General features: G+C 38.3%; 1 protein-coding gene across 3 annotated transcripts in view; it reads right to left on the bottom strand.

The window, feature by feature from the left end:
* Nucleotides 1-447: 447 nt before the first annotated feature.
* The window catches only part of LRRC3B (leucine rich repeat containing 3B), a 301,550-nt gene continuing 289,322 nt past the window's right edge, over nucleotides 448-12,675 (bottom strand). For 2 of the 3 annotated variants that reach the window (XR_014225303.1, XR_014225304.1), the window contains exons 2-3: nucleotides 588-2,485; nucleotides 448-538 (exon numbers count right to left, since the gene is read on the bottom strand). Coding sequence is in view for 1 of the 3 variants with exons in the window: in XM_082258595.1 (XP_082114721.1) it covers nucleotides 1,562-2,341 (780 nt within the window). In the remaining 2 variants the exon portion in view is untranslated. Of the gene's footprint in view, nucleotides 539-578; nucleotides 2,486-12,675 lie in introns of those variants that run through there. The other variant, XM_082258595.1, reaches the window with a different exon arrangement.

Genomic DNA, 12,675 nt, shown 5'->3' with positions numbered 1-12,675 from the left:
GTGAGCAAGCCCACTTATTCCAGTCAATAAGTTGCACACACATGGGGGAGATTTACTAAAACTGGAGTACGCTGAATCTGGTGCAGCTGTGCATTGTAGCCAATCAGCTTCTAACTTTACCTTGTTCAGCTTTGGCAATAAAACATGGAACATGGAAGTTGATTGGTTTCTATGCAGAATTGCACCAGATTTTTCACACTCCAGTTTTAGTAAATAACCCCCACAGTTCTTAAATCTCAGACCTGTTCCTGTGACCAATGGCAGTGTCATAGCAGATTTAAAACAAGAAATGTGCATATTAATTTCTGACACTTGAGTAGTGTTATCGCAGCATGATCAACTGAAAGAAAAAAAAAAAAGCGCATAGAATAGGCCAACCACTCACTTGCCTGATTGTGTACTAGCTAGCTAGAAAGAATCCTTACTGCAGGCAAGAAGCTTGGAAGGAATTCAAATTATGGTTAGGTCTTTAATATAAAATATATCATTGTACCACAGGAAGAAATAAATAGCTTATACTGTGATTGTCATCCTTTAACTCCTTTAGCTTATACTGTGATTGTCATCCTTTAACTCCCATAAGGAACAACTCCTCTTACAATGCTTTTTGGTGCATTGTCATCTATAGTATGGAAATATAAACATACTTCTGCATATACTTATAATTGTTAGTGATCTTACGCAACTGATACAGACTTTTTGGAGCCTTTTTACCCAGAATCAAGACTCCACCTCTACCATGAAGAGGCAATAGATTCCTAACTTAGATACTTAGATTTGCAGGGGCCAGAAGGAATTGTTATGCCAGGTGGATAAGTGTACTAAGAGGAAAAGAGTCACTAATATGAATAATCTTTAGGGAGGCAGGCTAGACAGAATTTAATCTCCACATTAGGAACCACTAATCGGGTGCTTTGCATCTTTGTACACACATTTCTGTAACCACCCATAATGATACAGCATGCCAGTCTATAATGCACTTTCTATAAAGCTCTACACACCAGTAATAAATTGTCCAGTTGATAATTATATAGTTAAGCCGGGAAGAAAAAAATCTTATCATAAAAATCATATGTTATATTTATTTCTGCCTACACTGCTCCAGCCCATGGTATATTTGTATTAAACCAATACCAATTTTGCATAATGATTACTAACCTATAAAAATAACTAAGTCAACCCAGTCATTCATCGTGTTCTAAAGAACAATAGATTAAGATTACTATGTGTTGCACAGTTCAAAGTTAAGCTTTTATTTTGAAATTAAAAAAATAAATATTTTGTTATTAAATAGTGAAATGCATTCTAAGTAATGAATACATACTAGTAATGTTGATTGGAATACCATCATTCAAATGAAGGTTATCTTGTATTGTTTGCTCAACAGTGGCAGAAAAATTTAGCTACTGTAAATTGTTTAAAAAGGCAAAAAGGTTTACAACAAACATTAGAACTAAACCTAATTTGTTCTAATGAGTGCCATTCTATTACCAAAATTTGATTTAAAGTCTTTCTGTAAATCTCTGGCAGAACCATAATATGCCTAAACCTGCCTTAAGTACTATACCACAGTGCTAATGTCATCAGCTTCATCAGGTTTTTTTTGCCTGCTCGGCAGGGACTTCAAGTATTCTAGATGTCTTCTTGCATCCTCTTGGTTTTGCCTTACATAGTATACCACATAGGAAATCACCATGGTGAACCAGCCAAACATAGTGACCAACATGGCATAGTCTGTTGTCCGTTTGTGAAGATTACAAAGGTCAGCATCATTAGCATTAGTCAGAAATGCCCTTCCTGCATGTTCGTCCAGTACAGATGTTTTGCAGATGACATTGCTGGCAGTCTCATGGTTTGATGCCATGCTCCTAAGAACTTGCTGTAAAGTACAGTCACAATGCCAAGGGTTGTTGGCAATCCGGGCCCTGGCCTTCAAGTTATTAAAAGCATTTTTATGAACACTTACAATCTGGTTATCTGACAAGTCCAGTGTCTGCAAGGTTTCTGCAACGCCTTTAAAAGAACGTTCATCTATAAATTCGATAGCGTTTTTGGATAGGTTGAGAACTTTCAGTTGATGGAGATCTTTGAAAATCTCATTAGGAATAGAGGTTATCTGATTGGAGTCTAGATAGAGTAAAACAGTTTCAGGGGGAATGTCTCTAGGTATTTCCTTGAGATTGGCATTACTACAGCTGACATTTAAGCCTCCGTGAAGAGAGCAAAGGCAGCCTTTGGGACACATACTGGCAGAATGAAAACACAGTATCATCAGAACAAAGCTTTGTAGGAGTAGACACATGGAGAGAGATCGTGTTAGCCACAGGTCTACCAAATTCATGCTTAGATGTCAGCATAATAACATGACTACTCCTCATTTACCCAAAAGAAGCAGTAAAGGATGCCCCAGAGCAAATCCACACCTTCATTGTTTTATATTTCACAGAAAGGGTAACTGGGGTGAACATCAGCTCACGAGAAGTATCTGAAACACAGAAAAAAGGACTGATAAATATAATTGTTATTCTTATTCTTGCATACAATAAAGAGGAAAAATTAATGCAAATATATAGCTTTTGGCAGCTACATAGTGAAAGAGACAGCGAGATCCATTTACTAAAACTGGGAGAGCTGGAGGCCAATCAGCTTCCAACTTCAGCTTGTTTATTATGAATTAAAAAACCTCAAAGCCAATTGGTTTCTATGCAGAGCTGCACCAGATTTTGCGCTCTCCAGTTTTAGTAAACCATCTGGAATGTCACCAAAAATTACTGGTAAAAGCACAGATAATCAAATATTTTAATTGTACAGTGTTTTTCTTCACATAAATAACTTTTTATTTACTTGTAATGTGCGTTTTAACTTGCTAGAGAATTATTCTATTCCAAAAGGATTCAGTTCCCTAGGACAGCCCCTTCCACATCATAGCCCTCTCCTCTTCTGGGAGTGTCTAATTACTGTCTGTGCTGGCACAGCTTTTCCACCCTATCCCATCACCTCCCTACATAACTTTTATGTAGCAGCTTGGAGAGAAGCAACTGTAAATATTATATATTTTCACTTGAACAAGAGTTCTGAGTCTCCTTGGATTGGGACACCTAAGATGACCGTGACCAACAGCAGTCTCAGTGCTTTTACAGCCAAAATAATGTATATTCATAAGTGACAGTAAATTCACCTAATCTTATGATAATTTATTTGTTGAAAAAGATGGTTTGGTGACAGGGTCTCTTTAACCATTCCTCAAGCCATGCCTCTGGTCCCAGCACAAACTGAAAAGTAACCTTATTCTTTAGAGCTTCACAATTTCACATTCGTTTTCGTTTACTTGCCCTGTAAATTAAATGTACCAGTTCTGGTTGTACACTGATTAGTTGAGTCACCCAGTGGTTTTTCAGATCATCTGGAGACTTTGGAAGTAAGATCTCTGCACCCAAGTCTGCAATTCCACTCTTCTGCCACAGCCATTATGAGATATTCTATCTCTCACTCTTGAATATATCTCCTTGTTCACACATTTTACATTACAAAGAATACACCAGAAGGGTTATAACTCCCTTGCTTAGTTTTGCAATGGATTTAATAGAATATAGATCCAGCAATTTTAGCAAGGTGTTCTCACCACTGGTGTAAAGCATAAAAGGTGGGCATTCCAACCATCTGAGACTCATATTTTAAATATCAATTAAAATGTCTACTTACTTCCTGTTATATTTTATTTCTATAGACTAACCTTTAAAATCTAGAAAAGGAAAAGATTTGGGGGAGCTCATTGATCAATCATTCTCAACCAGAGTTCTGTGGAATCCTAATGTTCCTGCAAAGCCTGCTAGAAGTACCTTGAGTTGTGGCTGATTGACCTCTCATTTAATAATGCTTGCAAAATTCTACAACCAAGGCCACTTGGCAGAGCCAGTGGCATAACACCATAGACCATTTTAGCTGTCTGTAAAGGCAATGGGACAACTACTGTAAGTATGCCATTCATTAATCTGACTAGCAATGTAAGGAGCATATTCCCCACTGACCACCAATGAATTTGCTTTAGGAGGGTTTCCTTAGACCTTAAAAACATTTTCAAGGCTCCTCTGTTGTAAAAAAGGTTGAGAAAGGCTGTTTAAGTTGATTGCAAAAGGAGCACATAGTGTAACAGGCAGTGGGGAAAGCAGATACAATTCTGGGGTGCCTCACCAGTAGAGTGTAGTGAACGGTTTGGCCCGAGCATCAGTTCAGGCATCAGTTTGGGGTGATCACCCCGCCAGATGCCCTGCAATGCACCACACACTGCACAATGCATTCTGTACCTTGATTGCGCAAAGCTTTGCCCAATCAGGGAGCGGTAAAAGTTGGTTGCTGGGGATCGGGGCTGGCAAGCTGGCTACGGCGTCCTTAAGAACCGTTGAGTAGTCAGCTGCCAACGGGCTTCCCCACTGACAACTGAATAATAAAAACAAAAAAAAGAATTGGCGATAAAAAAAAGGAAAAAAACATAAAAAAAAAAAAAAAAACAGTGTGTGGTCCACCCAAAAATCCATATCAAACCCTTATCTGAGCATGCAGTCTGGCAGGTCAGGAAAGGGGAGGAACTAGCGAGCGGCCGAAGGGCTTGGTATCGCCCAGTTTTTTTCTTTTAATAGTCAATTTAAATGTGATTTAACTATTTTTTTTTCTTTAGAAATTCAATCTTTGCTGCAGCATGTTCTATGCATGCTACAGATGCACCACTTTCCATGCAGACTATATTTAAAGGAATTTTTCATTTTTACTGTTGCACTTTAAGCATCATTAAAATCACTGCTCTTGAAAAAAATGAGTTTTTAAAAACATTTTTTGCATTGATACACATCCTTTAGGGCAGTTCCCCAACCCTCATACCCCTTTTTTGGCCAATTACTTGCGAATAAGCCTTCAAAAAGGGCACTTTTGATTTTTCGTGTTCGACTCCCATAGAGTTCAATGGGGTTTGCCGTTCGGGTTAGAACTTTTCAGGGGGTATTAGGCCAATTTCTACTCACTAGAGGGATTACCAGCAGGAGAAAGGAGGCCTTAATTCTAAAATATAGAGCTTCACTACCATTTAGAATACTGAGGGATATTTACTAAAACTGGTGCAGCTATGCGTGGTAGGCAATCAGCTTCTAACTTCAGCTGTTCAATTAAGCTTTTACAATAAAACCTGGAAGCTGATTGGTTTGTATGCAGAGCTGCACCAGATTTTGTACCTTGCAGTTTTAGTAAATAACCCTACTTTGTCCATTTCTGCAGACCTCACTTGCATAATATTGATAAAATAGAATGAGTGCAGAGATGGGCAAAAAAATGGTGCAAGATCTGAGGAATTAAAACAGTACAATACAATGGTAGTTCTGCGTTTAAATCAGATAACACGTTGCCTTCAATAGCACACTCTGGTTTTAATTTTATAATATTTTTAATAATAATGTAACATTTATTTAGGCTGGAATGGAGTGTTGTCATGTAGCACAGGATAATCTTTAAATACAGCCTAGGGAACAGAAGATATAAGCTTCCTATTGCCTAGCCTACAGCTCACTCGTGCATTTAAAGGTCTATTTCCTTTTTTCAATCTAAAGGGAATTATTGCAATTCAGGTTTTCTTAAAAACATTTCCAATATGTTCAGATATGGTGGTCACACAGTCTTTGTAAATATTAAGTCATGTATCAGACAGTAGCATAACAGTAAATCATGAGGCCCCAATTATAAAGTCAATAGAGGACTCTACAATATAAATGATAAAGCTATTTTCAATACTAAAACCTTTATTCTGCAAGCACAACTATGACCACAACTGCTTTATTTCTTTTATAATAATCTGCAATAGGTGCTTAAAACAGAGCTTAACCCATTATTAAAATCACGTTTAAATTTTAACTTTCTGCTGTATTTTCAAAAAAGGTTTTCAATCTTTGTAAATCTGTAGCTTTCACTGAAATATTACCTGGTGATCCTGCTACAAACTTCCCTGTTCTTGCAGTTTCTGTTATGGGATGACATCCTCTCCCAAATTAGCCTCTGTGTTGTTACCCTGTCATGTACACCCCTGAAGTGACTGATTCCTGTATAATCAGCTCCATCAAGGGCCAAAATGTGGTATAGTTTTCTTATTGAGGTAGATCAGGAAACTATACCGTAATCTGAGTGACCACTACATTGAGCTAAAGATACAAGAATCCCTTAGAAAATATACTGTGACATTTTGTTCAGCTTGGACAAAGACTTCTGACATTCATACAAAGATTGTTTTATATATAGACTCCAGAGAAGGGCAACAAAGATAATTAGGGGAATGGAGGACATCAGCTATGAGGAAAGACTACAAGCGTTGAACTTATTCTCTCTGGAGAAGAGACGCTTGAGAGGGGATATGACATCAATGTAAAAATACTGTACTGATGATGACTATAGCATAAGGGACAAACTTTTCAGAGAAAGGGAATACAATAAAACACGGGGCCACTCACTAAAACTAGAGGAAAAACGGTTTAACCTTAAAATACGTTAGGGGTTCTTTACTGTCAGAGCGGTAAGGACGTGGAATTCTCTTCCACAAGCAATGGTATCAGCGAGGATCATTGATCGTTTCAAAAAACTATTAGATGGGCACCTTAAAGACCACAACATAAAGGGGTATACAAATTACGGTTAACAGCAAACACACACACACATCATAGGTTGAACTGGATGGACTGATGTCTTTTTTCAACCTCACAAACTATGTAACTTTGACTCCAAACAAAAACACTTCATAATCAGTGTCCACTGTGGTGCCTATCAGGAAGCTATGTCTGAGAAATCACTTGAAAATGAGGCTAGAGTACATTCATGTAGACAGAAGGTGGCTGAAAAGGGCTGGAGGAGATACTAAAAAGAATGTAAAAATAAGTCTGTAAAAACATATATGGTATACAAGTAGGTTTAAATCAACTTGAATCTATATATCATAAAACTTGTTTTCTCAATAATTTACCAGCTCCTCTGCTGTCATACAATACCAGAACCTACTTTTTCTAAAACCCCTAACACACACATGAATGCATTTAGAAACTTGGGTCAAAAATTGATAAAATGTAAAATAGATAGAGGGTATATGTAATGACTCACTTAAGACCCATACACATGGGCCAAATATTGGGCAAAATCAGCCGACATTTGGTCCATGTGTACAGGTCCTTGTTTGATAGAAGCCAATCTCACAACCGACTTCTGTTGAACAAGCATGCTGGAAAACTAGATATGAGAGTAAAATCAACGCAACACAAAGGATATATAAACTGAAATTATTGTGCCGTGAAATCACAATTAATTTAAAATAAAAAGAGTAAAAATAATGTGCTTAGTGCTAATTAAAGTGCAAAAAATTATTATTAAGTGTCAAGTGAAATAAAGCAGCTACTAGCACTATAAATGCTTCTACTGCACCTCTAAGATCAATAATGGTTAATCGATAGTAAAGAGAAGTGCAGCGCCACTTAAAAAAAAAAATTAATGTTAAATATGCAACATTAGTAAGTGCAAATAAAGTGAGGAAGTGCCATACATAGATATACAAAAATCACAATTCATATGAATATAAATAATGCATAAAAAATATTGTTCCTTAAAATCGCGCAAGGTAAATATATAAAAAACCAATTAGAATATTCAAACTTATGCAAAAATCCCAAAACCTCAAATAAATATAGAATTAAATATACGAAAGTCCAGTGCAAAAAAAAGAGTCTTTGTGCAAAAATGTTGGATGTGGACTACAAAAGCCAGAAAGTCCTGGAGCTTGAGAGTAAAGCTTCAGAAATCAAAAATCCTCCACCACATAGAATTGGCCGCTCATCTCACGTTCTGACCCCTGTGTTATCAGTGGATCAGAACAAGCTGTTCCCAGAAAGGGATATAATCTTGTGGATGATAATCAGCCAGTATCCTGTGAAATGTGAGCCTCCACACTCACTGTGCTTAGCGATTTCTCCAATGCGAGATAAAAAATAGGGAAAAATCTAGTGCTCTCTGTATGTATAGCTTTATTAGGGCAGAAAATACAATAGATATCCAACTCACATTTTCAGGCTGTAGTAGTAGTTAGTATTAGCATGAAAATAAAAATAGATTTTTGCATTGTCTCCATTGCTCTATATCCTAGTAATCTTGCTTCATAGGTGACAATATTGCTTTCACAAAGCCTGGTATGTTGTATTATAAAAAGGAACGAAGCACAAGAATCCAGTGTTGCAGGGTTATGTTCTGCTTGCATTTACAGCATGCGGAAATATTGTGTTTGGTCACGAGGAAGCCATATGGATTTATGAAGCTTCCAAATGTTTGTTCTAGTTAATTAAATTCCAGTGATGACAGTAATGTTCTTCTTTATGTTTCTTCACCATGTGCTCCAAAGATATTAGACAGACACATTAGTTCCACAGTTCAATGCACTCTGATCAATATTTGCATATGCATTTTTCTTTCTCCTTTCGAAAACCTGTCATATAACCCAATGTTCATCAATGATAGCTGGAATAACTGAGAGCCTTGGAATACTGCCACCTACTAGCAACCATTGGTACTACAAGGGTGACTAAACATCTATTTACAGAAAATCCAATTCAGTAATGATGATGCAAGAAATGTAAATACATTAAGAATCAGTTCATAAATCTGCTGAAGAGATAAAGGTAAAACCATGGGCAAAATTAAAAAAAAAAATAACATACTATATAAGATACACTCTTTATGTTACCATTGCTTTTTTTACTTTTCTAAGTCCCACTTGTAAAATAGTGTTATTATCCTTCTCCTTATCTGTAATTTTTTTTCACTTCCTTTTACAGGCCAAACTATCCAGCAAAAGTGTCAGTTACGGGCATTGGGATAAACAATATGAGGATCCTTTCACACTACCAGTAGTGTTTACCGCCCCCCTGAAAAGCAATTCCTGGTTATTTGCTTTTCACAGGAATGTGAAAGAAGATTTGCAGGCATTCAGGATGCTGCCTTATGAATTTTTATTTTTTGCCTTTTTTTTACTGCCAAACTGCCATTTTGATTTGCAGTACCCCACTGCAATGGCAAGCCAAGCAGACCCGTTCACGTATCTAGCTAGTATAGCCTAATAGTTTAGTAACAAATACTATAATGTTACATACAGCGTTAAAAACATTTGACAGCTGCCTTGCATGTAAAATGTGCATGTCAGGTATAAATCTGTTTGTTTACCAATTATGATATACCAAAATATACCCAAAGAATACATATCTCTCAAATATTTATAACTGTATATCTAAGACATACAGTGTGTGTAAATATAAGTTTGATGCAGTATAGTAATGTGATATTTGTAATACTTTCACCTATAAAATAAACTAAAGAACACAAAAAACAATCCATCAAATAGTAATTGCATTCTATACAGGCAAAAAATTCAAAAATATATATTTTTTAATTGACTACTAGTAGGTAGGTACAGGATGATGTCATATTTTGCAATTCACTTAATGCACCCGTGCTGTATAAATGTATTGTATGGAGTTAAATTCTTACTGGACATTCTTACTAAAAACTTGATCACATTTTTTTGGCGCTCTCATTTCTTTTTATGCTCTCTAGACTACTTCAGAGACCAGGAAACCTTGGGTGACAGAGAGATGCCTCTAACTGACCATAACCCAAAATATTACTTTCGATCAGCCTGCAGGCTGAACAAAGGACATCTAACAGATTCCTCAATTCTTGATAAACAATGATGATGAAGGAATCTTCCACTGTAGTTATTGTATTCTGACAGCTGGCACCACCAGCTGTCAAAATGCCCAAATAATGCCTGCATTTGATTAGATTCAGGGGCTGTTCAGATGACAATTTTCTGCCAGCCCTTGTGGGGTGGAGGGGTGCCAACAGGGATGCCCGACTGAACTAATTTTATCTGATTCATTAGGAACTGGCTGAATTTGACTTAGTGAATGACCAGCTTAAAAGTTGGACTCTAATTCTGAGATCCTACTACCCTGGAGTCCAGTGCTCCACCAACACATATCCTGTGTTAATGTCAATGACAGACTTCATCATATCAATGACAACGAGACAAGATTTGAGTGCAACATCCCAAATATAAGTTTAATCCAATAATCCAGCCTGATAGACAACACATCTTGGGGTCAAAGGGTGGTACCCTCATCAAGTCTTAACATTTATAGATAAAAGTGGGGAAATATGTGGTGGAGTGAATAAACAAAACAATGTGTAGGCAAACTCTCTAGGAGCTGGTTTGAACAGCCCATGCAATTTCTAGAAATGCAAAATCCACTTGAAGCAGGACAAATGCAGCTCCAGAGAAGCTCAGCTGCAGGTCAAATGCATTGCCAATACATTCCGAATGATCTCAGAGGCACTGATTTTGGAAATAACTGTCTACAATTGGAAATAAGATGAGATGGCACTTCAACAAAAAGCAACAGGTACAGTCCCATCAGCACAGCATAACTTCACTTTCCCATCTGACTCCTGTAACAACTTGGCAGCAGATTACCGTCCTTTGGCTTGATAGTTTCCAGTTGCTATGAGCCAGGGCCATGCAGGTTGCTGTAGGGAAACCCTGGATGAGCCCTCACATAATATAGACTACCCCCCGAAGGAGCTGCTGAGTTTTGGTTTATCCAAAAGCCTGCACAGCCAAGCAACACACATTTTCCAACTTGCATCCAGACAAAATAAAACATGGGCTTGGTTTTTATGATTTAGTAGGGATTTTACCTTGGATAGGGTAAAAGGGGTTGTGGGAGGTCCAACTTGACTCGCAGAATAACAAAATGAGGAAAACTTCCTTCTCTAGCACATTGCAAATGACAGATACTTGACTGTATTCCCCCCGGAACAGCAACTTCTTCAGAAAAGTAATCCCCTCCTAGGAGTTTGGTGTCCCCTGTGTAAATTTTTAGCAAAGCTCCTAAGCTCTTGGTCCCCTTAATGTAAAATACCAGCCAACCTGGCTATGGTATTTGATCCCAAGGCAAGGAATTGGGTAAGCAATAAAGAAGACTTGCCAAGAACTTGCATCTAGCAGACTTCTCCCATAAATGCCATGGGGGTGTAGAAGTACTCACTCTGTCCTTGTCCTGCAGCTATGGATAGAACTGCTTTCAGGTCTTCTGCTTGGCTGGTTCCATTTCAGGCTTTGCAGGCTGTCCTTCCCCGGTGGACTGCAGGACAGTGGAACTCCCTCTGTCATCCTTTCTTCTTCCTCCAACCTCCAGCCTGGAGGCAGAGCCCCCCTCCTCAAGAGCCCCCTCCAAGGCTACATAGCAGCACTTCAACCATCCATCTCCTACCCGACTCCCCTGCTGGCCAGGCTCCCCAATATTTATGGGCTGGTTCAGCCACCCTGCTAGGCCTCCTGCCTGGGTATTGTCCAGATTCCAATAAATATTCAGATCAGCCCCTTCTGGCCTCCGCCCAATAGCTTCTAGAAACTTCTCCAAGCTTTTAGAACCAGTGGGAAGTACCAAAGGCCTGACCTGCAGAGCCCTCCAGCCTGACCTAAAGTAAACCCTCAGACTCACACCCAATCTATCTACACTACAAAACTATGCACACAAAAGGGTGCTACACAGTAATAAACCCAAAAATGTAACACATTGCAGCTTACCAATCATTATATGTGGTGGTTACATTTGTTTTCTTTTATAGGCTTTTTCCCCTCTGTTTTCACCTGCTGATCTGACCAGCAACATACCTCCTGTGTTAGAGTGCCTCTACTCTGGATGAATAAGCGCAGCAGGTAAAGCAGACAGCAGCATTATCAGTTTGAAGGGAGGGGAGGGGGTACAATGTAGTGGCAGATTTAAATACACTAACAAATTGAGCCAAACTCCATGCTAACATATTATAATAAGTCACAGAAAACAGTTTTTCTCCTTTTAGGATAAAGGTTTTACATAAACAAATAAGCTGATAGTTGTAAGCACTACTGCCAGTGTTTAATGGTTTGCCTCATCTCTGTAAACTGATACACCTGGAAGAGTGCTTGTTCTTTTGAAAAACAACAAACTTACTCTTGGGTTTTAATGGAGCATAAATTATACATCTATTTTCATGACTCCATATCATATTTCTTTAGTCCCTGAAGTTCCAGGGCAGGAGAAACAACCACAAAATAACCACATTATTATTAAAGAATAGTGCAGCGCAATCCTAATGGTGAAAAAGTTTTAATATATAGTCCCAAAGATATCAGGTGTCCATGTAAGCAGATATATGTCTCCAGTGATAAGTGGTCCTAAGGCAAATTCATGCGATTCTTGTGTCCACACGGGTGCTCACGCAATCCCACCACCTGTTATCACTGCCACTCACCTTATCTTTGAGACCCTACAGGGTCAACCAGCATGTCAACCCAAAGGAAATTGTATAAGCATCATCACACTTCCTTCATTATCGGTACTAAGTGAACACACCTCCAATGCACAGGCAAATCTTCAGACCAGTATTAACGTGATGTGTAAGAGAGAAGAACAAACGATCGAATGCTCTCTGTATATAATATACTAGTACTTTATTTCAAAAGCCATTACACTCACGTTTAAGCAGATCATTTTGCACTTATCTGCAGAGCTTGCAAGCGAGCGTGCATCACATCAGCCAACCGGGAAGAGTGAGAGACGGCCGCAG

Source organism: Pelophylax lessonae, assembly GCF_965119305.1.
Source record: "Pelophylax lessonae genome assembly, chromosome: 5".
Lineage (NCBI taxonomy): Eukaryota > Metazoa > Chordata > Amphibia > Anura > Ranidae > Pelophylax > Pelophylax lessonae.
Note: the sequence above shows the minus strand (reverse complement) of the source record. Positions and strands in the feature narration are given on the sequence as shown.